Here is a 21,815-nt window from a genome sequence, read left to right on the forward strand (position 1 = left end):
CCTTCTACTAACATGTCAGTCAGTCACAGAGCCTTCTACTAACATGTCAGTCAGTCACAGAGCCTTCTACTAACAGATCAGTCAGTCACAGAGCCTTCTACTAACAGGTCAGTCAGTCACAGAGCCTTCTACTAACAGGTCAGTCAGTCACAGAGCCTTCTACTAACAGATCAGTCAGTCACAGAGCCTTCTACTAACAGGTCAGTCAGTCACAGAGCCTTCTACTAACAGGTCAGTCAGTCACAGAGCCTTCTACTAACATGTCAGTCACAGAGCCTTCTACTAACAGGTCAGTCACAGAGCCTTCTACTAACATGTCAGTCAGTCACAGAGCCTTCTACTAACAGGTCAGTCACAGAGCCTTCTACTAACATGTCAGTCAGTCACAGAGCCTTCTACTAACAGGTCAGTCAGTCACAGAGCCTTCTACTAACAGGTCAGTCAGTCACAGAGCCTTCTACTAACATGTCAGTCACAGAGCCTTCTACTAACAGGTCAGTCAGTCACAGAGCCTTCTACTAACAGGTCAGTCAGTCACAGAGCCTTCTACTAACAGGTCAGTCAGTCACAGAGCCTTCTACTAACAGGTCAGTCAGTCACAGAGCCTTCTACTAACAGATCAGTCAGTCACAGAGCCTTCTACTAACAGGTCAGTCAGTCACAGAGCCTTCTACTAACAGGTCAGTCAGTCACAGAGCCTTCTACTAACAGATCAGTCAGTCACAGAGCCTTCTACTAACATGTAGTAGTGCTTGTTTAGGTGTTGTGTTGTGGTTGTTTAGGTGTTGTATTGTGGTTGTTTAGGTGTTGTATTGTGGTTGTTTAGGTGTTGTATTGTGGTTGTTTAGGTGTTGTATTGTTGTTGTATTGTGGTTGTTTAGGTGTTGTATTGTTGTTGTGTTGTGGTTGTTTAGGTGTTGTATTGTTGTTGTGTTGTGGTTGTTTAGGTGTTGTATTGTGGTTGTTTAGGTGTTGTATTGTTGTTGTATTGTGGTTGTTTAGGTGTTGTATTGTGGTTGTTTAGGTGTTGTATTGTGGTTGTTTAGGTGTTGTATTGTGGTTGTTTAGGTGTTGTATTGTTGTTGTGTTGTGGTTGTTTAGGTGTTGTGTTGTGGTTGTTTAGGTGTTGTATTGTGGTTGTTTAGGTGTTGTGTTGTGGTTGTTTAGGTGTTGTATTGTGGTTGTTTAGGTGTTGTGTTGTGGTTGTTTAGGTGTTGTGTTGTGGTTGTTTAGGTGTTGTATTGTGGTTGTTTAGGTGTTGTATTTAGGTGTTGTATTGTTGTTGTATTGTGGTTGTTTAGGTGTTGTATTGTGGTTGTTTAGGTGTTGTATTTAGGTGTTGTATTGTTGTTGTATTGTGGTTGTTTAGGTGTTGTGTTGTGGTTGTTTAGGTGTTGTATTGTTGTTGTTTAGGTGTTGTATTGTTGTTGTATTGTGGTTGTTTAGGTGTTGTGTTGTGGTTGTTTAGGTGTTGTATTGTTGTTGTTTAGGTGTTGTATTGTGGTTGTTTAGGTGTTGTATTGTGGTTGTTTAGGTGTTGTATTGTGGTTGTTTAGGTGTTGTATTGTTGTTGTTTAGGTGTTGTATTGTTGTTGTATTGTGGTTGTTTAGGTGTTGTGTTGTGGTTGTTTAGGTGTTGTATTGTTGTTACAGGTGTTACCAGTGTGGCAGGGGTCAAACTCTGGACTCTCTCTGCAGCTGGTGGACAGAGAACAGCTGACCTGGGATCAGAGGAACATGTGAGTCACAGCAACGAACTGGCACTTACTCCATGACGTCTATGTGCTCTGACTTTGATCTGTCACTATTAGGAGTTGATGATCCATGTTGTCCCTCAAGGCACTCCAGACTGCAGTGGCTGCATGACTGCCATGCTCCCCCTGTGGCCAAACGCAGAGGCAGCCTGAAGGCCTCATACTCCCAGCTACCAGAACAGGAGATGTATGTATACACTACCTAGTATACACTACCTAGTATACACTACCTAGTATACACTACCTAGTATACACTACCTACCACATAGAGGCAGTCGGACGGCCTCATACTCCCAGCTACCAGAACAGGACATGTAGGTTCCCGAGTGGCGCCGCGGTCTAAGGCACTACAGACCCTGGTTCGATCCTGGGTTGTATCACAACCGGCAGTGATCGGGAGTCACATAGGGCGGCACACAATTGGCCAAGTGTCGTTCGGGTTAGGGGAGGGTTTGGCCGTCATTGTAAATAAGAATTTGTTCTTAATGGACTTGTTAAATAAAGGTTTAATAAAACATTGTATAAAATGTAGTTATACCTACTCCCCTTGTGAAGGCTGTAACAGGCTGTCGCCGTATGTATGGAAATTAACAGCTGCAGTGGCCAGTGGGTGCCCACATTTCACCACTAATCATTTTATCAGGCATATTTACTGAAAACGCACAGGTTCTGTAATGTTAAGCAGCCAATCATTTTGACTAAAAACTTGCACGTGTCCAATCAGAGAAAGTGTATGTGCATACAGTTAAAGTCGGAAGTTTACATACACCTTAGCCAAATACATTTAAACTACATTTTTCACAATTCCTGACATTTAATCCTAGTAAAAATTCCCTGTCGTAGGTCATAAGGTGAATGCACCAATTTGTAAGTCGCTCTGGATAAGAGCGTCTGCTAAATGACTTAAATGTTAAATGTAAATGTAATGTAAATGTCAGTTAGGATCACCACTTTATTTTAAGAATGTGAAATGTCAGAATAATAGTAGAGAGAATGATTTATTTCAGCTTTTATTTCTTTCATTACATTCCCAGTGGGTCAGAAGTTTACATACACTCAATTAGTATTTGTTAGCATTGCCTTTAAATTATTTACCTTGGGTCAAATGTTTCGGGTTGCCTTCCAGAAGCTTCCCACAATAAGTTGGGTGAATTTTGGCCCATTCCTCCTGACAAAGCTGGTGTAACTGAGTCAGGTTTGTAGGCCTCTTTGCTCGCACATGCTTTTTCACACATTTTCTATAGGATTGAGGTCAGGGCTTTGTGATGGCCACTCCAATACCTTGACTTTGTTGTCCTTAAGCCATTTTGCCACAACTTTGGAAGTATGCTTGGATTCAATGTCCATTTGGAAGACACATTTGTGACCAAGCTTTAACTTCCTGACTGATGTCTTGAGATGTTGCTTCAATATATCCACATACTTTTCCATCCTCATGATGCCATCTATTTTGGAAGTGCACCAGTCCCTCCTGCAGCAAAGCACCCCCACAACATGATGCTGCCACCCCCGTGCTTCACGGTTGGGATGGTGTTCTTCAGCTTGCAAGCCTCCCCCTTTTCCCTCCAAACATAACGATGGTCATTATGGCCAAACAGTTCTATTTTTGTTTCATCAGACCAGAGGACATTTCTCCAAAAAGTACAATATTTGTCCCCATGTGCAGTTGCAAACCGTAGTCTGGCTTTTTTATGTCGGTTTTGGAGCAGTGGCTTCTTCCTTGCTGAGCGGTCTTTCATGTTATGTCGATATAAGATTTGTTTTACTGTGGATATAGATACTTTTGTACCTGTTTCCTCCAGCATCTTCACAAGGTCCTTTGCTGTTGTTATGTGATTGATTTCAACTTTTCACACCAAAGTGCGTTCATCTCTAGGAGACAGAACGCCTCTCCTTCCTGAGCGGTATGACGGCTGCGTGGTCCCATGGTGTTTAAACTTGCGTACTATTGTTTGTACAGATGAACGTGGTTCCTTCAGGCGTTTGGAAATTGCTCCCAAGGATGAACCAGACTTGTGGAGGTCTACAATTATTTTTTTGAGGTCTTAGCTGATTTCTTTTGATTTTCCCATGATGTCAAGCAAAGAGGCACTGAGTTTGAAGGTAGGCCTTGAAATACATCCACAGGTACACCTCCAATTGACACAAATTATTTAAATTATCCTATCAGAAGCTTCTAAAGCCATGACATCATTTTCTGGAATTTTCCAAGCTGTTTAAAGGCACAGTCAACTTAGTGTATGTTAACTTCTGACCCACTGGAATTGTGATACAGTGAATTATAAGTGAAATAATCTGTCTGTAAACATTTGTTGGGAAAAAGGACTTGTGTCATGCACAAAGTAGATGTCCTAACCGACTTGCCAAAACTAAATAATGCAAAAACACAGTGTTGGAGAAGAAAGTAAAAGTGCAATATGTGCCATGTAAGAAAGCTAATGTTTAAGTTCCTTGCTCAGAACATGAGAACATATTAAAGCTGGTGGTTCCTTTTAACATGAGTCTTCAATATTCCCAGGTAAGAAGTTTTAGGTTGTAGTTATTATAGGAATTATAGGACTATTTCTCTCTATACGATTTGTATTTCATACCTTTGACTATTGGATGTTCTTATAGGCACTAGTATTGCCACCTAATCTCGGGAGTTGATAGGCTTGAAGTCATAAACAGCGCTGTGCTTGAAGCATTACTAAGAGCTGCTGGCAAACGCAGTAAAGTGCTGTTTGAATGAATGCTTACGAGCCTGCTGCTGCCTACCACCGCTCAGTCAGACTGCTCTATCAAATCATAGACTTAATTATAATATAATAAGCACACACAAATATGAGCCTTAGGTCATTAATATGGTCAAATCCGGAAACTATAATTTCGAAAACAAAACTTTTATTCTTTCAGTGAAATACAGAACCGTTCTATATTTTATCGAACGGGCGGCAACCCTAAGTCTAAATATTGCTGTTACATTGCACAACCTTCAATGTTATGTCATAATTATGTAAAATTCTGGGAAATGAATTCCGGTCTTTGTTAGGAAGAAATTGTCTTCACACAGTTCGCTACGAGCCAGGCAGCCCAAACTGCTGCATATACCCTGACTGCTTGCACGGAACGCAAGAGAAGTGACACAATTTCCCAGTTAAAAGAAATTAATGTTAGCAGGCAATATTAACTAAATATGCAGGTTTAAAAATATATACTTGTGTATTGATCTTAAGAAAGGCATTGATGTTTATGGTTAGGTACATTGGTGCTTTTTTCGCGAATGTGCTTGTTAAATCATCACCCGTTTGGCGAAGTAGGCTGTGATTCAATGATAAATTAACAGGGTCCGCATTGATTATATGCAACGCAGGACAAGCTAGATAAACTAGTAATATCATCAACCATGTGTAGTTAACTAGTGATTATGTTAAGATAGATTATTTTTTTTACAAGATAAGTTTAGTGCTAGCTAGCAACTTACCTTGGCTCCTTGCTGCAATTGCGTAACAGGTAGTCAGCCTGCCACACAGTCTCCTCGTGCAATGTAATCGGCCATGATCGGTGTCCAAAAATGCCGAATACCGATGGGTATGAAAATTTGAAATCAGCCCTAATTAATCGGCCATGCATATTAATCGGTCGACCTCTAATATACATCGCTCAAAAAAATAAAGGGAACACTTAAACAACACAATGTAACTCCCAAGTCAATCACACTTTTGTGAAATCAAACTGTCCACTTAGGAAGCAACACTGATTGACATTAAATTTCACATGCTGTTGTGCAAATGGAATAGACAAAAGGTTGAAATTATAGGCAATTTAGGCAAGACACCCCAAATAAAGGAGTGGTTCTGCAGGTGGTGACCACAGACCACTTCTCAGTTCCTATGCTTCCTGGCTGATGTTTTGGTCACTTTTGAATGCTGGCGGCGCTTTCACTCTAGTGGTAGCATGAGACGGAGTCTACAACCCACACAAGTGGCTCAGGTAGTGCAGCTCATCCAGAATGGCACATCAATGCGAGCTGTGGCAAGAAGGTTTGCTGTGTGTGTCAGCGTAGTGTCCAGAGCATGGAGGCGCTACCAGGAGACAGGCCAGTACATCAGGAGACGTGGAGGAGGCCGTAGGAGGGCAACAACCCAGCAGCAGGACCGCTACCTCCGCCTTTGTGCAAGGAGGTGCACTGCCAGAGCCCTGCAAAATGACCTCCAGCAGGCCACAAATGTGCATGTGTCTGCTCAAACGGTCAGAAACAGACTCCATGAGGGTGGTATGAGGGCCCGACGTCCACAGGTGGGGGTTGTGCTTACAGCCCAACACCGTGCAGGACGTTTTGCATTTGCCAGAAAACACCAGGATTGGCAAATTCGCCACTGGCGCCCTGTGCTCTTCACAGATGAAAGCAGGTTCACACGCACATGTGACAGACGTGACAGAGTCTGGAGACGCCGTGGAGAACGTTCTGCTTCCTGCAACATCCTCCAGCATGACCGGTTTGGGGGTGGGTCAGTCATGGTGTGGGGTGGCATTTCTTTGGGGGGCCGCACAGCCCTCCATGTGCTCGCCAGAGGTAGCCTGACTGCCATTAGGTACCGAGATGAGATCCTCAGACCCCTTGTGAGACCATATGCTGGTGCAGTTGGCCCTGGGTTCCTCTTAATGCAAGACAATGCTAGACCTCATGTGGCTGGAGTGTGTCAGCAGTTCCTGTAAGAGGAAGGCATTGATGCTATGGACTGGCCCGCCTGTTCCCCAGACCTGAATCCAATTGAGCACATCTGGGACATCATGTCTTGCTCCATCCACCAACGCCACGTTGCACCACAGACTGTCCAGGAGGTGGCGGATGCTTTAGTCCAGGTCTGGGAGGAGATCCCTCAGGAGACCATCCGCCCCCTCATCAGGAGCATGCCCAGGCGTTGTAGGGAGGTCATACAGGCACGTGGAGGCCACACACACTACTGAGCCTCATTTTGACTTGTTCTAAGGACATTACATCAAAGTTGGATCAGCCTGTAGTGTGGTTTTCCACTTTAACTTTGAGTGTGACTCCAAATCCAGAACTCCATGGGTTGATAAATTTGATTTCCATTGATCATTTTTGTGTGATTTTGTTGTCAGCACATTCAACTATGTAAAGAAAAAAGTATTTAATAAGAATATTTCATTCATTCAGATCTAGGATGTGTTATTTTAGTGTTCCCTTTATTTTTATGATTAGTGTATATACACATATACTACCGTTCAAAAGTTTAGGGTCACTTCGAAATGTCCTTGTTTTTGAAAGAAAAGCACATTTTTTGTTCATTAAAATAACATCAAATTGATCAGAAATACAGTGTAGACATTGTTAATGTTGTAAATGGCTATTGTACTTGGAAACGGCTGATTATTTTTATGGAATATCTACATAGGCGTACAGAGGCCCATTATCAGCAACCATCACTCCTGTGATCCAATGGCACGTTGTGTTAGCTAATCCAAGTTTATCATTCTACGTCAGCAGTGAAGAGGTGACTCCGGGATGTTGGCCTTCTAGGCAGAGTTGCAAAGAAAAAGCCATATATCAGACTGGCCAATAAAATATTAAGATGGGCAAAAGAACACAGACACTGGACAGAGGAACTCTGCCTAGAAGGCCAGCATCCCGAAGTCGCCTCTTCACTGTTGACGTTGAGACTGGACAGAGGAACTCTGCCTAGAAGGCCAGCATCCCGGAGTCGCCTCTTCACTGTTGACGTTGAGACTGGACAGAGGAACTCTGCCTAGAAAGCCAGCATCCCGGAGTCGCCTCTTCACTGTTGACATTGAGACTGGACAGAGGAACTCTGCCTAGAAGGCCAGCATCCCGGAGTCGCCTCTTCACTGTTGACGTTGAGACTGGACAGAGGAACTCTGCCTAGAAGGCCAGCATCCCGGAGTCGCCTCTTCACTGTTGACGTTGAGACTGGACAGAGGAACTCTGCCTAGAAGGCCAGCATCCCGGAGTCGCCTATTCACTGTTGACGTTGAGACTGAACAGAGGAACTCTGCCTAGAAGGCCAGCATCCCGGAGTCGCCTCTTCACTGTTGACGTTGAGACTGGACAGAGGAACTCTGCCTAGAAGGCCAGCATCCCAGAGTCGCCTCTTCGCTGTTGATGTTGAGACCGGTGTGTTGCAGGTACCATTTAATGAAGTTGCCAGTTGAGGACTTGTGAGGAGTCTGTTTCTCAAACTATACACTCTAATGTACTTGTCCTCTTGCTCAGTTGTGCACCGGGGCCTCCCACTCCTCTTTCTAATCTGGTTAGACCCAGTTTGCGCTGTTCTGTGAAGGGAGTAGTACACAGCGTTGTACGAGATCTTCAGTTTCTTGGCAATTCCTCGCATGGAATAGCCTTCATTTCTCAGAACAAGAATAGACTGACGAGTTTCAGAAGAAAGTCTTTGTTTCTGGCCATTTTGAGCCTGTAATCGAACCCACAAATTCTGATGCTCCAGATACTCAACTAGTCTAAAGGCCAGTTTTATTGCTTCTTTAATCAGTTCAACAGTTTTTCAGCTGTGCTAACATAATTCCAAAAGGGTTTTCTAATGATTAATTAGCCTTTTAAAATGGTAAAGTTGTAGTAGCTAACACAACGTGCCATTGGAACACAGGAGTGATGGTTGCTGATAATGGGCCTCTGTACACCTATGTAGATATTCCATTAAAAATCTGCCGTTTCCAGCTACAATAGTCATTTACAACATTAACAATGTCTACACTGTACTTCTGATCAATTTGATGTTATTTCAATGGACAAAAAAAATAGATTTTCTTTCAAAAACAAGGATATTTCAAAGTGACCTCAAACTTTTGAACGGTAGTATATATGTATAGATGTCCCACCCTGCCTGCCAATAGCCCAAGTTGTTCTCCCTTTGAACCCCCCCAACATGCTTCCTAATGCTGTTCCAACAGGTTCCTACAGCACTTTGCTCTGAGCAGTGTGGGTCAGGAGCCCATCCAGGATGACCACCTGGGGGCACTGTTCTCCACGCCAGACACCAGGAACCCTCTGGCAGGACGCACTGACAAGGTAACTAACCCTCTGGCAGGACAGACTGACAAGGTAACAAACCCTCTGGCAGGACGCACTGACAAGGTAACTAACCCTCTGGCAGGACAGACTGACAAGGTAACTAACCCTCTGGCAGGACGCACTGACAAGGTAACTAACCCTCTGGCAGGACGCACTGACAAGGTAACTAACCCTCTGGCAGGACAGACTGACAAGGTAACTAACCCTCTGGCAGGACAGACTGACAAGGTAACTAACCCTCTGGCAGGACAGACTGACAAGGTAACTAACCCTCTGGCAGGACGCACTAACAAGGTAACTAACCCTCTGGCAGGACTGACTGACAAGGTAACTAACCCTCTGGCAGGACAGACTGACAAGGTAACTAACCCTCTAACAGGACAGACTGACAAGGTAACTAACCCTCTGGCAGGACTGACTGACAAGGTAACTAACCCTCTGGCAGGACAGACTGACAAGGTAACTAACCCTCTGGCAGGACAGACTGACAAGGTAACTAACCCTCTGGCAGGACAGACTGACAAGGTAACTAACCCTCTAACTGGACAGACTGACAAGGTAACTAACCCTCTGGCAGGACTGACTGACAAGGTAACTAACCCTCTGGCAGGACAGACTGACAAGGTAACTAACCCTCTGGCAGGACGCACTGACAAGGTAACTAACCCTCTGGCAGGACGCACTGACAAGGTAACTAACCCTCTAACTGGACAGACTGACAAGGTAATCAACCCTCTAACTGGACAGACTGACAAGGTAACTAACCCTCTGGCAGGACGCACTGACAAGGTAACTAACCCTCTGGCAGGACGCACTGACAAGGTAACTAACCCTCTAACTGGACAGACTGACAAGGTAACTAACCCTCTGGCAGGACAGACTGACAAGGTAACTAACCCTCTGGCAGGACAGACTGACAAGGTAACTAACCCTCTGGCAGGACAGACTGACAAGGTAACTAACCCTCTAACTGGACAGACTGACAAGGTAACTAACCCTCTGGCAGGACGCACTGACAAGGTAACTAACCCTCTGGCAGGACGCACTGACAAGGTAACTAACCCTCTGGCAGGACGCACTGACAAGGTAACTAACCCTCTAACTGGACAGACTGACAGGGTAACTAACCCTCTGGCAGGACAGACTGACAGGGTAACTAACCCTCTGGCAGGACAGACTGACAAGGTAACTAACCCTCTGGCAGGACAGACTGACAAGGTAACCAACCCTCTGGCAGGACAGACTGACAGGGTAACTAACCCTCTGGCAGGACGCACTGACAAGGTAACCAACCCTCCCACAGGACAGACTGACATGGTAACTAACCCTCTGGCAGGACGCACTGACAAGGTAACCAACCCTCTCACAGGACAGACTGACAAGGTAACCAACCCTCTGGCAGGACAGACTGACAAGGTAACTAACCCTCTGGCAGGACAGACTGACAAGGTAACTAACCCTCTGGCAGGACAGACTGACAAGGTAACCAACCCTCTCACAGGACAGACTGACAAGGTAACCAACCCTCTGGCAGGACAGACTGACAAGGTAACTAACCCTCTGGCAGGACAGACTGACAAGGTAACCAACCCTCTCACAGGACAGACTGACAGGGTAACTATTAGTTAGTCCAGGAGTCTGATGTACCTGTGTGTTTGTGTTGATAGTCCAGGAGTCTGATGTACCTGTGTTGATAGTCCAGGAGTCTGATGTACCTGTGTGTTTGTATTGATAGTCCAGGAGTCTGAGGTACCTGTGTTGATAGTCCAGGAGTCTGATGTACCTGTGTGTTTGTGTTGATAGTCCAGGAGTCTGAGGTACCTGTGTTGATAGTCCAGGAGTCTGATGTACCTGTGTGTTTGTGTTGATAGTCCAGGAGTCTGATGTACCTGTGTGTTTGTGTTGATAGTCCAGGAGTCTGAGGTACCTGTGTTGATAGTCCAGGAGTCTGATGTACCTGTGTGTTTGTGTTGATAGTCCAGGAGTCTGATGTACCTGTGTTGATAGTCCAGGAGTCTGATGTACCTGTGTGTTTGTGTTGATAGTCCAGGAGTCTGATGTACCTGTGTTGATAGTCCAGGAGTCTGAGGTACCTGTGTTGATAGTCCAGGAGTCTGAGGTACCTGTGTGTTTGTGTTGATAGTCCAGGAGTCTGAGGTACCTGTGTGTTTGTGTTGATAGTCCAGGAGTCTGAGGTACCTGTGTTGATAGTCCAGGAGTCTGAGGTACCTGTGTGTTTGTGTTGATAGTCCAGGAGTCTGAGGTACCTGTGTGTTTGTGTTGATAGTCCAGGAGTCTGAGGTACCTGTGTGTTTGTGTTGATAGTCCAGGAGTCTGATGTACCTGTGTGTTTGTATTGATAGTCCAGGAGTCTGAGGTACCTGTGTGTTTGTGTTGATAGTCCAGGAGTCTGATGTACCTGTGTGTTTGTGTTGATAGTCCAGGAGTCTGATGTACCTGTGTGTTTGTGCTGATAGTCCAGGAGTCTGATGTACCTGTGTGTTTGTATTGATAGTCCAGGAGTCTGAGGTACCTGTGTGTTTGTGTTGATAGTCCAGGAGTCTGATGTACCTGTGTGTTTGTGTTGATAGTCCAGGAGTCTGATGTACCTGTGTGTCTGTGTTGATAGTCCAGGAGTCTGAGGTACCTGTGTGTTTGTGTTGATAGTCCAGGAGTCTGATGTACCTGTGTGTCTGTGTTGATAGTCCAGGAGTCTGAGGTACCTGTGTGTTTGTGTTGATAGTCCAGGAGTCTGAGGTACCTGTGTGTTTGTGTTGATAGTCCAGGAGTCTGATGTACCTGTGTGTCTGTGTTGATAGTCCAGGAGTCTGAGGTACCTGTGTGTTTGTGTTGATAGTCCAGGAGTCTGAGGTACCTGTGTGTTTGTGTTGATAGTCCAGGAGTCTGATGTACCTGTGTGTTTGTGTTGATAGTCCAGGAGTCTGAGGTACCTGTGTTGATAGTCCAGGAGTCTGATGTACCTGTGTGTTTGTGTTGATAGTCCAGGAGTCTGATGTACCTGTGTGTTTGTATGATAACAGGTGGTTATAACCATCATCTCTGGACTACCGGGCAGCCACAAGAACAGACTGGTTAACTTCCTGGTCCAGCTGAATAGAGAAGGAGGAAGGTAATACAAGTCAATAGGAACTATAACTCTGACCCACAGTACAGTATGTGTCTGACTGTGGTGTTTCAACTATAACCCTGACCCACTGTGGTGTTCCCCACTGTGGTGTTTCAACTATAACCCTGACTCACTGTGGTGTTCCCCACTGTGGTGTTCCCCACTGTGGTGTTTCAACTATAACCCTGACCCACTGTGGTGTTCCCCACTGTGGTGTTTCAACTATAACCCTGACTCACTGTGGTGTTCCCCACTGTGGTGTTCCCTACTGTGGTGTTTCAACTATAACCCTGACCCACTGTGGTGTTCCCCACTGTGGTGTTTCAACTATAACCCTGACTCACTGTGGTGTTCCCTACTGTGGTGTTCCCCACTGTGGTGTTCCCTACTGTGGTGTTTCAACTATAACCCTGACCCACTGTGGTGTTCCCCACTGTGGTGTTCCCCACTGTGGTGTTTCAACTATAACCCTGACCCACTGTGGTGTTCCCCACTGTGGTGTTCCCCACTGTGGTGTTTCAACTATAACCCTGACCCACTGTGGTGTTCCCCACTGTGGTGTTTCAACTATAACCCTGACCCACTGTGGTGGTCCCCACTGTGGTGTTCCCGACTGTGGTGTTTCAACTATAACCCTGACCCACTGTGGTGTTCCCCACTGTGGTGTTCCCCACTGTGGTGTTCCCCACTGTGGTGTTCCCGACTGTGGTGTTTCAACAATAACCCTGACCCACTGTGGTGTTCCCCACTGTGGTGGTCCCCACTGTGGTGTTTCCCACTGTGGTGTTTCAACTATAACCCTGACCCACTGTGGTGTTCCCCACTGTGGTGTTCCCCACTGTGGTGTTCCCCACTGTGGTGTTTGAACTATAACCCTGACTCACTGTGGTGTTCCCCACTGTGGTGTTTGAACTATAACCCTGACTCACTGTGGTGTTCCCCACTGTGGTGTTTGAACTATAACCCTGACTCACTGTGGTGTTCCCCACTGTGGTGTTTGAACTATAACCCTGACTCACTGTGGTGTTCCCCACTGTGGTGTTTCAACTATAACCCTGACCCACTGTGGTGGTCCCCACTGTGGTGTTTCAACTATAACCCTGACTCACTGTGGTGTTCCCCACTGTGGTGTTTCAACTATAACCCTGACCCACTGTGGTGTTCCCCACTGTGGTGTTCCCCACTGTGGTGTTCCCCACTGTGGTGTTTCAACTATAACCCTGACCCACTGTGGTGGTCCCCACTGTGGTGTTTCAACTATAACCCTGACTCACTGTGGTGTTCCCGACTGTGGTGTTTCAACTATAACCCTGACTCACTGTGGTGTTCCCCACTGTGGTGTTCCCGACTGTGGTGTTTCAACTATAACCCTGACCCACTGTGGTGTTCCCCACTGTGGTGTTCCCGACTGTGGTGTTTCAACTATAACCCTGACTCACTGTGGTGTTCCCCACTGTGGTGTTCCCCACTGTGGTGTTTCAACTATAACCCTGACTCACTGTGGTGTTCCCCACTGTGGTGTTTGAACTATAACCCTGACCCACTGTGGTGGTCCCCACTGTGGTGTTCCCCACTGTGGTGTTTCAACTATAACCCTGACTCACTGTGGTGTTCCCCACTGTGGTGTTTGAACTATAACCCTGACTCACTGTGGTGTTCCTCACTGTGGTGTTTGAACTATAACCCTGACCCACTGTGGTGGTCCCCACTGTGGTGTTTGAACTATAACCCTGACTCACTGTGGTGTTTCAACTATAACCCTGACTCACTGTGGTGGTCCCCACTGTGGTGTTCCCCACTGTGGTGTTTGAACTATAACCCTGACCCACTGTGGTGGTCCCCACTGTGGTGTTCCCGACTGTGGTGTTTCAACTATAACCCTGACTCACTGTGGTGTTCCCCACTGTGGTGTTCCCCACTGTGGTGTTCCCCACTGTGGTGTTCCCCACTGTGGTGTTTCAACTATAACCCTGACCCACTGTGGTGTTCCCTACTGTGGTGTTCCTCACTGTGGTGTTCCCGACTGTGGTGTTCCCCACTGTGGTGTTCCCCACTGTGGTGTTCCCGACTGTGGTGTTCCCGACTGTGGTGTTCCCGACTGTGGTGTTCCCGACTGTGGTGTTTCCCACTGTGGTGTTTCAACTATAACCCTGACCCACTGTGGTGTTCCCCACTGTGTTGTTCCCGACTGTGGTGTTCCCGACTGTGGTGTTCCCCACTGTAGTGTTTCTCCTGTGTGTGTTGATGTGTAGGCGGGTTGTCTACCGTCCAGGTCCAGACTGCAGTGATGGTGTCTAACTGCAGTGTTTCTCCTGTGTGTGTTGATGTGTAGGTGGGTGGTATACCATCCAGACAGCAGTGATTGTTTCTCCACCTCCCACTTGCAGCGCTACCTGTCCTGCTTCCTGGAGACACAGAGAGCACCTGGAGGGAAGCCCCGCCTACTGCTGCTCACTCCTGGGTATGTACACATTAAGCTGTGTACCGGTCTCTAACATCATCTGTTATAGTAGCATGTGGCTACAGAAGTCAACCAGGCAGACATACCCTCCATTAGCTCTGTTATAGTAGCATGTAGCTACAGAAGTCAACCAGAGAGACCCTTCATTAGCTCTGTTATAGTAGCATGTAGCTACAGAAGTCAACCAGACAGACCCTCCATTAGCTCTGTTATAGTAGCATATAGCTACAGAAGTCAACCAGACAGACCCTCCATTAGCTCTGTTATAGTAGCATGTAGCTACAGAAGTCAACCAGGCAGACCCTCCATTAGCTCTGTTATAGTAGCATGTAGCTACAGAAGTCAACCAGACATACCCTCCATTAGCTCTGTTATAGTAGCACGTAGTTACAGAGGTCAACCAGACATACCCTCCATTAGCTCTGTTATAGTAGCATGTAGCTACAGAAGTCAACCAGGCAGACCCTCCATTAGCTCTGTTATAGTAGCATGTAGTTACAGAGGTCAACCAGACATACCCTCCATTAGCTCTGTTATAGTAGCATGTAGCTACAGAAGTCAACCAGACATACCCTCCATTAGCTCTGTTATAGTAGCATGTAGTTACAGAAGTCAACCAGACATACCCTCCATTAGCTCTGTTATAGTAGCATGTAGTTACAGAAGTCAACCAGACATACCCTCCATTAGCTCTGTTATAGTAGCATGTAGTTACAGAAGTCAACCAGACATACCCTCCATTAGCTCTGTTATAGTAGCATGTAGTTACAGAAGTCAACCAGACAGACCCTCCATTAGCTCTGTTATAGTAGCATATAGCTACAGAAGTCAACCAGACAGACCCTCCATTAGCTCTGTTATAGTAGCATGTAGCTACAGAAGTCAACCAGACATACCCTCCATTAGCTCTGTTATAGTAGCATGTAGTTACAGAAGTCAACCAGACATACCCTCCATTAGCTCTGTTATAGTAGCATGTAGTTACAGAAGTCAACCAGACATACCCTCCATTAGCTCTGTTATAGTAGCATGTAGCTACAGAAGTCAACCAGACATACCCTCCATTAGCTCTGTTATAGTAGCATGTAGTTACAGAAGTCAACCAGACATACCCTCCATTAGCTCTGTTATAGTAGCATGTAGCTACAGAAGTCAACCAGACATACCCTCCATTAGCTCTGTTATAGTAGCATGTAGTTACAGAAGTCAACCAGACATACCCTCCATTAGCTCTGTTATAGTAGCATGTAGTTACAGAAGTCAACCAGACAGACCCTCCATTAGCTCTGTTATAGTAGCATGTAGTTACAGAAGTCAACCAGACAGACCCTCCATTAGCTCTGTTATAGTAGCATGTAGTTACAGAAGTCAACCAGACATACCCTCCATTAGCTCTGTTATAGTAGCATGTAGTTACAGAGGTCAACCAGACATACCCTCCATTAGCTCTGTTATAGTAGCATGTAGTTACAGAAGTCAACCAGACATACCGTCCATTAGCTCTGTTATAGTAGCATGTAGCTACAGAAGTCAACCAGGCAGACAGACCCTCCATTAGCTCTTTTATAGTAGCATGTAGTTACAGAAGTCAACCAGACATACCCTCCATTAGCTCTGTTATAGTAGCATGTAGCTACAGAAGTCAACCAGGCAGACAGACCCTCCATTAGCTCTTTTATAGTAGCATGTAGTTACAGAAGTCAACCAGACATACCCTCCATTAGCTCTGTTATAGTAGCATGTAGTTACAGAAGTCAACCAGACAGACCCTCTATTAGCTCTGTTATAGTAGCATGTAGTTACAGAAGTCAACCAGACATACCCTCCATTAGCTCTGTTATAGTAGCATGTAGTTACAGAAGTCAACCAGGCAGACCCTCCATTAGCTCTGTTATAGTAGCATGTAGTTACAGAAGTCAACCAGACATACCCTCCATTAGCTCTGTTATAGTAGCATGTAGTTACAGAAGTCAACCAGACATACCCTCCATTAGCTCTGTTATAGTAGCATGTAGTTACAGAAGTCAACCAGACAGGCGGTGCTGTCCCATCCAGATGCTGTGGTCCGGTCTTAACCCTGACTATCTCTGTCTCTATCTCTAGATGTATTAGATGTGGTCCGGTCTTAACCCTGACTTTCTCTGTCTCTATCTCTAGATGTATTAGATGTGGTCCAGTCTTAACCCTGACTTTCTCTGTCTCTATCTCTAGATGTACAGATGTATTAGATGTGGTCCAGGCGGTGCTGTCCCATCCAGATGCTGTGGTCCAGGCCTGTTTCACCATCGGGGCGGTCACAGCCTGTGTGGACCCTCTCAGCTCATACATGGAACACAGGTCAGGACACCTTCCACTGGTCACACATGAGGCTGTGTCGGAAATTTCATCAAAACAATGAGTTGTGGGATGCAATAGATCCCAAATTATTACAACCACTAGAATAAAACAAACAAACAAAAATTTCCGCAATGTGGCTGACGCAACAGATCAGAACGTTTAACTTAAAATGTGGATAAACTATTATGCTATTTCTTTACATTATAAGCGCCGCAATGCGCACAACAGTAGGCTATAAGTGCAAATCTTCCATTAGCGGAAAACACCATTATCAAAAGTGACCACAAATGCAATGATGCAGGTAATGCTTTTATTATAAAGGTCCATTTTTATGGTGAAAATTATCTTCCCAAACTTGAAACTCACGCGCTGTGTATGTATGTAGTTAGGCTCTACACTCTGTTGTAACGCCGATTAATGTGCTTAATTTTAAGAAGTTATTTGGCCACTTTAGTTGTGATACAAACCTTATCAAAACATATAGGCCTATGACCTAGGCTACGTGAGGTATGCGACTATGATTAGAAAAAGTCACAAAAAAAGGGCTTTGTTTCTTGCCTTGCGCTGGGCATAATTCACAAGTGATAATATATAATTCACAAGTGATAATATATAATTCACAAGTGATGGGCTAATATTGTCACCCATCAGACTATTCTTGATGTAATATTGTCTTGACATATACTAAATAATATACGTGTGAAATTTGCTTTGATTTAGAATGGACCATTTTCATGCACCTGTATCGAAACAGGGGCAGCTGGGAAAAAAGAAACAATCTATGCACTTAAATAGCGAATGGAGGACGTTTTCTCGTGGTTCATTTTCAGCCTGGTAGGCTATACTCCTGTTGTAAAGAGAAGCAATGTGCTCAATATCAGGAAAGTTGAGAAATAAATATAGTAGACCTAGCCTATAGAAAGCTGATGGGATCCTCCTCTTTTTAATAGAGGCCACCACTCTGTTTTCTAGCGCAATTGCAAAGCCAATAGAAATGTTGGCAACATGAGCTCATGGGCTCTCATGAAGTGTTTGATTAGATTTTCCATTACATTTGCTTTGATGTCAGAGTGATTAAACGGACAATAGAGGGCTGAGTACCAGGCAGGTAGCAAGTTTGGTAGACTACTAATGACCATCAGCAGCATCAGAGCTTGGAGAAGCCTAGTTATCGTGACTAAACAGTCAGGTGAATTTGACTGCCTTCACGACTCTTGACCGCCGGTGTGGCGGTAATACGGTCACCGCAACAGCCCTAGTCACACCTTTCCTCTTAGAAAACTATACAGCTGCCACGGATCATCACCTCTCCTCTCCCCATCTCACCTTTCCTCACCCCATCTCACCTTTCCTCACCCCATCTCACCTTTCCTCACCCCATCTCACCTCTCCTCACCCCATCTCACCTTTCCTCACCCCATCTCACCTTTCCTCACCCCATCTCACCTCTCCTCACCCCATCTCACCTCTCCTCACCCCATCTCACCTCTCCTCACCCCATCTCACCTTTCCTCACCCCATCTCACCTTTCCTCACCCCGTCTCACCTTTCCTCACCCCATCTCACCTTTCCTCACCCCATCTCACCTCTCCTCACCCCATCTCACCTCTCCTCACCCCATCTCACCTCTCCTCACCCCATCTCACCTTTCCTCACCCCATCTCACCTCTCCTCACCCCATCTCACCTCACCTCTCCTCACCCCATCTCTCCTCACCTTTCCTCACCCCATCTCACCTTTCCTCACCCCATCTCACCTCTCCTCACCTCCTCCTCACAGGTGCCACATAGCATGAGTCAGCGATCAGTCTACATCTCACCTCTCCTCACCCCATCTCTCCTCACCTCACCCCATCTCACCTCTCCTCACCCCATCTCACCTTTACTCACCCCATCTCTCCTCACCCCATCTCTCCTCAGCTCTCCTCACCCCATCTCTCCTCACCCCATCTCACCTCTCCTCACCTCTCCTCACCCCATCTCTCCTCACCTCTCCTCACCCCATCTCACCTCTCCTCACCCCATCTCTCCTCACCTCTCCTCACCCCATCTCACCTCTCCTCACCCCATCTCTCCTCACCTCTCCTCACCCCATCTCACCTCTCCTCACCCCATCTCTCCTCACCTCTCCTCACCCCATCTCACCTCTCCTCACCCCATCTCACCTCACCTCTCCTCACCCCATCTCACCTCTCCTCACCCCATCTCACCTCTCCTCACCTCTCCTCACCCCATCTCACCTTTCCTCACCCCATCTCACCTTTCCTCACCCCATCTCTCCTCACCTCTCCTCACCCCATCTCACCTCTCCTCACCCCATCTCACCTCTCCTCACCTCTCCTCACCCCATCTCACCTTTCCTCACCCCATCTCACCTCTCCTCACCCCATCTCACCTCTCCTCACCCCATCTCTCCTCACTCCATCTCACCTTTCCTCACCCCATCTCACCTCTCCTCACCCCATCTCACCTCTCCTCACCCCATCTCTCCTCACCCCATCTCACCTCTCCTCACCCCATCTCACCTCTCCTCACCCCATCTCTCCTCACCTCTCCTCACCCCATCTCTCCTCACCTCTCCTCACCCCATCTCACCTCTCCTCACCCCATCTCTCCTCACCTCTCCTCACCCCATCTCACCTCTCCTCACCCCATCTCACCTCTCCTCACCTCTCCTCACCCCATCTCACCTTTCCTCACCCCATCTCACCTCTCCTCACCCCATCTCTCCTCACCTCTCCTCACCCCATCTCACCTCTCCTCACCCCATCTCACCTCTCCTCACCTCTCCTCACCCCATCTCACCTTTCCTCACCCCATCTCACCTCTCCTCACCCCATCTCTCCTCACCTCTCCTCACCCCATCTCACCTCTCCTCACCCCTCATACAGGTGCCACATAGCATGAGTCAGCGATCAGTCTACAAAAAGAGAACCACTCAAAATAAATGTAAAGTTATGACTAGCTACTGTTCCCTGAAGGAGGGAAATGAGGTACAACATACTATGGGGAGTCACACTCGCCACTTCGGTTGAATCTACAATCACTACTGACGAGGCCAATGAAATCCACACCTCGCTGGAAGCCCCGCCTTCCACAGGTGATAGGAGTGAGGCTCGGATTCATTCCTTAAATTTCTAAAAGATGGCGCCGTACTGCATGGCTGCCGTTTTGCAGACTCCAACCCAATTATTATTTAACTAAATGAATCCGCTATCATTTCTTATAACCAATATAACCGATCCGCAAGGCAATCAAACAAGCGAAATGTCGTTATAGGGACAAAGTGGAGTCGCAATTCAACGGCTCAGACACGAGGCTTATCTGGCAGGGTCTACAGGTAATTACGGACTACAAAAAGAAAACCAGCCACGTCACGGACACCGACGTCACGCTTTCAGACAAACTAAACGTCTTCTTTGCCCGCTTCCTTCTCTGTGCCATAACTGATGATATTCAAGTGAGGTAGCCGTTCTGAGTGTATATCTGATTCTACCTTCTAGATTTGTCTTCCCGAAGCTGGTGGAGCAGTGCAGCCAAGGTATAGTGAGTACGATCGTCTTCACTGGACTGGCAGCAGAACAGAAGAACCCGATCCTCCAAACCGTACAGCAGCTGATCCGGTCAGCCAATCCCAGCGCTGTCTTCATCCTGGCAGAGAGAGGAGCTGTTACCAGGTAGATTAGCCTAATGGAGTTTTAACTCATTTCTGTCTAAATCTTTCAGTAATTCTCATGGTTCCTTGCGTAACAATACATCATTCTCTTCTATAGGAATGAGGATGTGAAGATGATTTTGTCTGAGAGCAGCTTCTCTGAGGCGCAGATGATGAGAGCACGCTACCTGCTCTACCCTGGCTGGTAAGATGACCTCTCCCTCTCTCCTCCACCTCTATCCCTCTTCTCCTTCCCCTCTCTCTCCTTCCCCTCCAACTCTCTCTCCTTCCCCTTGATCTCTCCTCTCCTTCTCTACTTCTCTCCTCTCCTTCTCTTCCACCTCTCTCTCCCTCTCTTCCACCTCCCTCTCCCTCTCTTCCACCTCTCTGCAGCAATTACAGCTGCAAGTCTCTTGGGGTATGTCTCTATAAGCTTGGCACATCTAGCCACTGGGATTTTTGCCCATTCTTCAAGGCAAAACTGCTCCAGCTCATTCAAGTTGGATGGGGTCCGCTGGTGTACAGCAATCTTTAAGTCATACCACAGATTCTCAATTGGAAGGTCTGGGCTTTGACTTGGCCATTCTAAGACATTTAAATGTTTCCCCTTAAATCACTCAAGTGTTGCTTTAGCAGTATGCTTAGGGTCATTGTCCTGCTGGAAGGTGAACCTCCATCCCAGTCAACAAATCTCTGGAAGATTGAAACAAGTTTCCCTCAAGAATTTCCCTGTATTTAGCGCCATCCATCATTCTTTCAATTCTGACCAGTTTCCCAGTCCCTGCCGATGAAAAACATCGGCAGCCTGGTTCCTCCTACTGTAGCAGCCCACTACCAGCCTGGTCCTCCTACTGTAGCAGCCCACTACCAGCCTGGTTCCTCCTACTGTAACAGCCCACTACCAGCCTGGTCCTCCTACTGTAGCAGCCCACTACCAGCCTGGTTCCTCCTACTGTAACAGCCCACTACCAGCCTGGTCCTCCTACTGTAGCAGCCCACTACCAGCCTGGTTCCTCCTACTGTAACAGACCACTACCAGCCTGGTTCCTCCTACTGTAGCTGCCCACTATCAGCCTGGTCCTCCTACTGTAGCAGCCCACTACCAGCCTGGTCCTCCTACTGTAGCAGCCCACTACCAGCCTGCATCCTCCTACTGTAGCAGCCCACTACAGCCTGGTTCCTCCTACTGTAGCAGACCACTACCAGCCTGGTTCCTCCTACTGTAGCAGACCACTACCAGCCTGGTTCCTCCTACTGTAGCAGCCCACTACCAGCCTGGTCCTCCTACTGTAGCAGCCCACTACCAGCCTGGTCCTCCTACTGTAGCAGCACACTACCAGCCTGGTTCCTCCTACTGTAACAGACCACTACCAGCCTGGTTCCTCCTACTGTAGCAGCCCACTACCAGCCTGGTTCCTCCTACTGTAGCAG

At 46.8% G+C, this 21,815-nt stretch overlaps 1 protein-coding gene across 1 annotated transcript in view; it reads left to right on the forward strand.

The window, feature by feature from the left end:
- Positions 1–21,815, forward strand: part of dnaaf9 (dynein axonemal assembly factor 9) — a 194,146-nt gene that overhangs the window by 126,307 nt on the left and 46,024 nt on the right. Inside the window, exons 22-29 of the mRNA XM_055911908.1 lie at positions 1,654–1,739; positions 1,840–1,941; positions 8,685–8,802; positions 11,847–11,935; positions 14,265–14,393; positions 16,605–16,730; positions 20,233–20,406; positions 20,503–20,589. Of these exons, the coding sequence (XP_055767883.1) occupies positions 1,654–1,739; positions 1,840–1,941; positions 8,685–8,802; positions 11,847–11,935; positions 14,265–14,393; positions 16,605–16,730; positions 20,233–20,406; positions 20,503–20,589 (911 nt within the window). The remainder of the gene's footprint in view (positions 1–1,653; positions 1,740–1,839; positions 1,942–8,684; positions 8,803–11,846; positions 11,936–14,264; positions 14,394–16,604; positions 16,731–20,232; positions 20,407–20,502; positions 20,590–21,815) is intronic.

This window comes from Salvelinus fontinalis, unplaced genomic scaffold (genome assembly GCF_029448725.1).
Source record: "Salvelinus fontinalis isolate EN_2023a unplaced genomic scaffold, ASM2944872v1 scaffold_0105, whole genome shotgun sequence".
NCBI classification, from domain to species: domain Eukaryota; kingdom Metazoa; phylum Chordata; class Actinopteri; order Salmoniformes; family Salmonidae; genus Salvelinus; species Salvelinus fontinalis.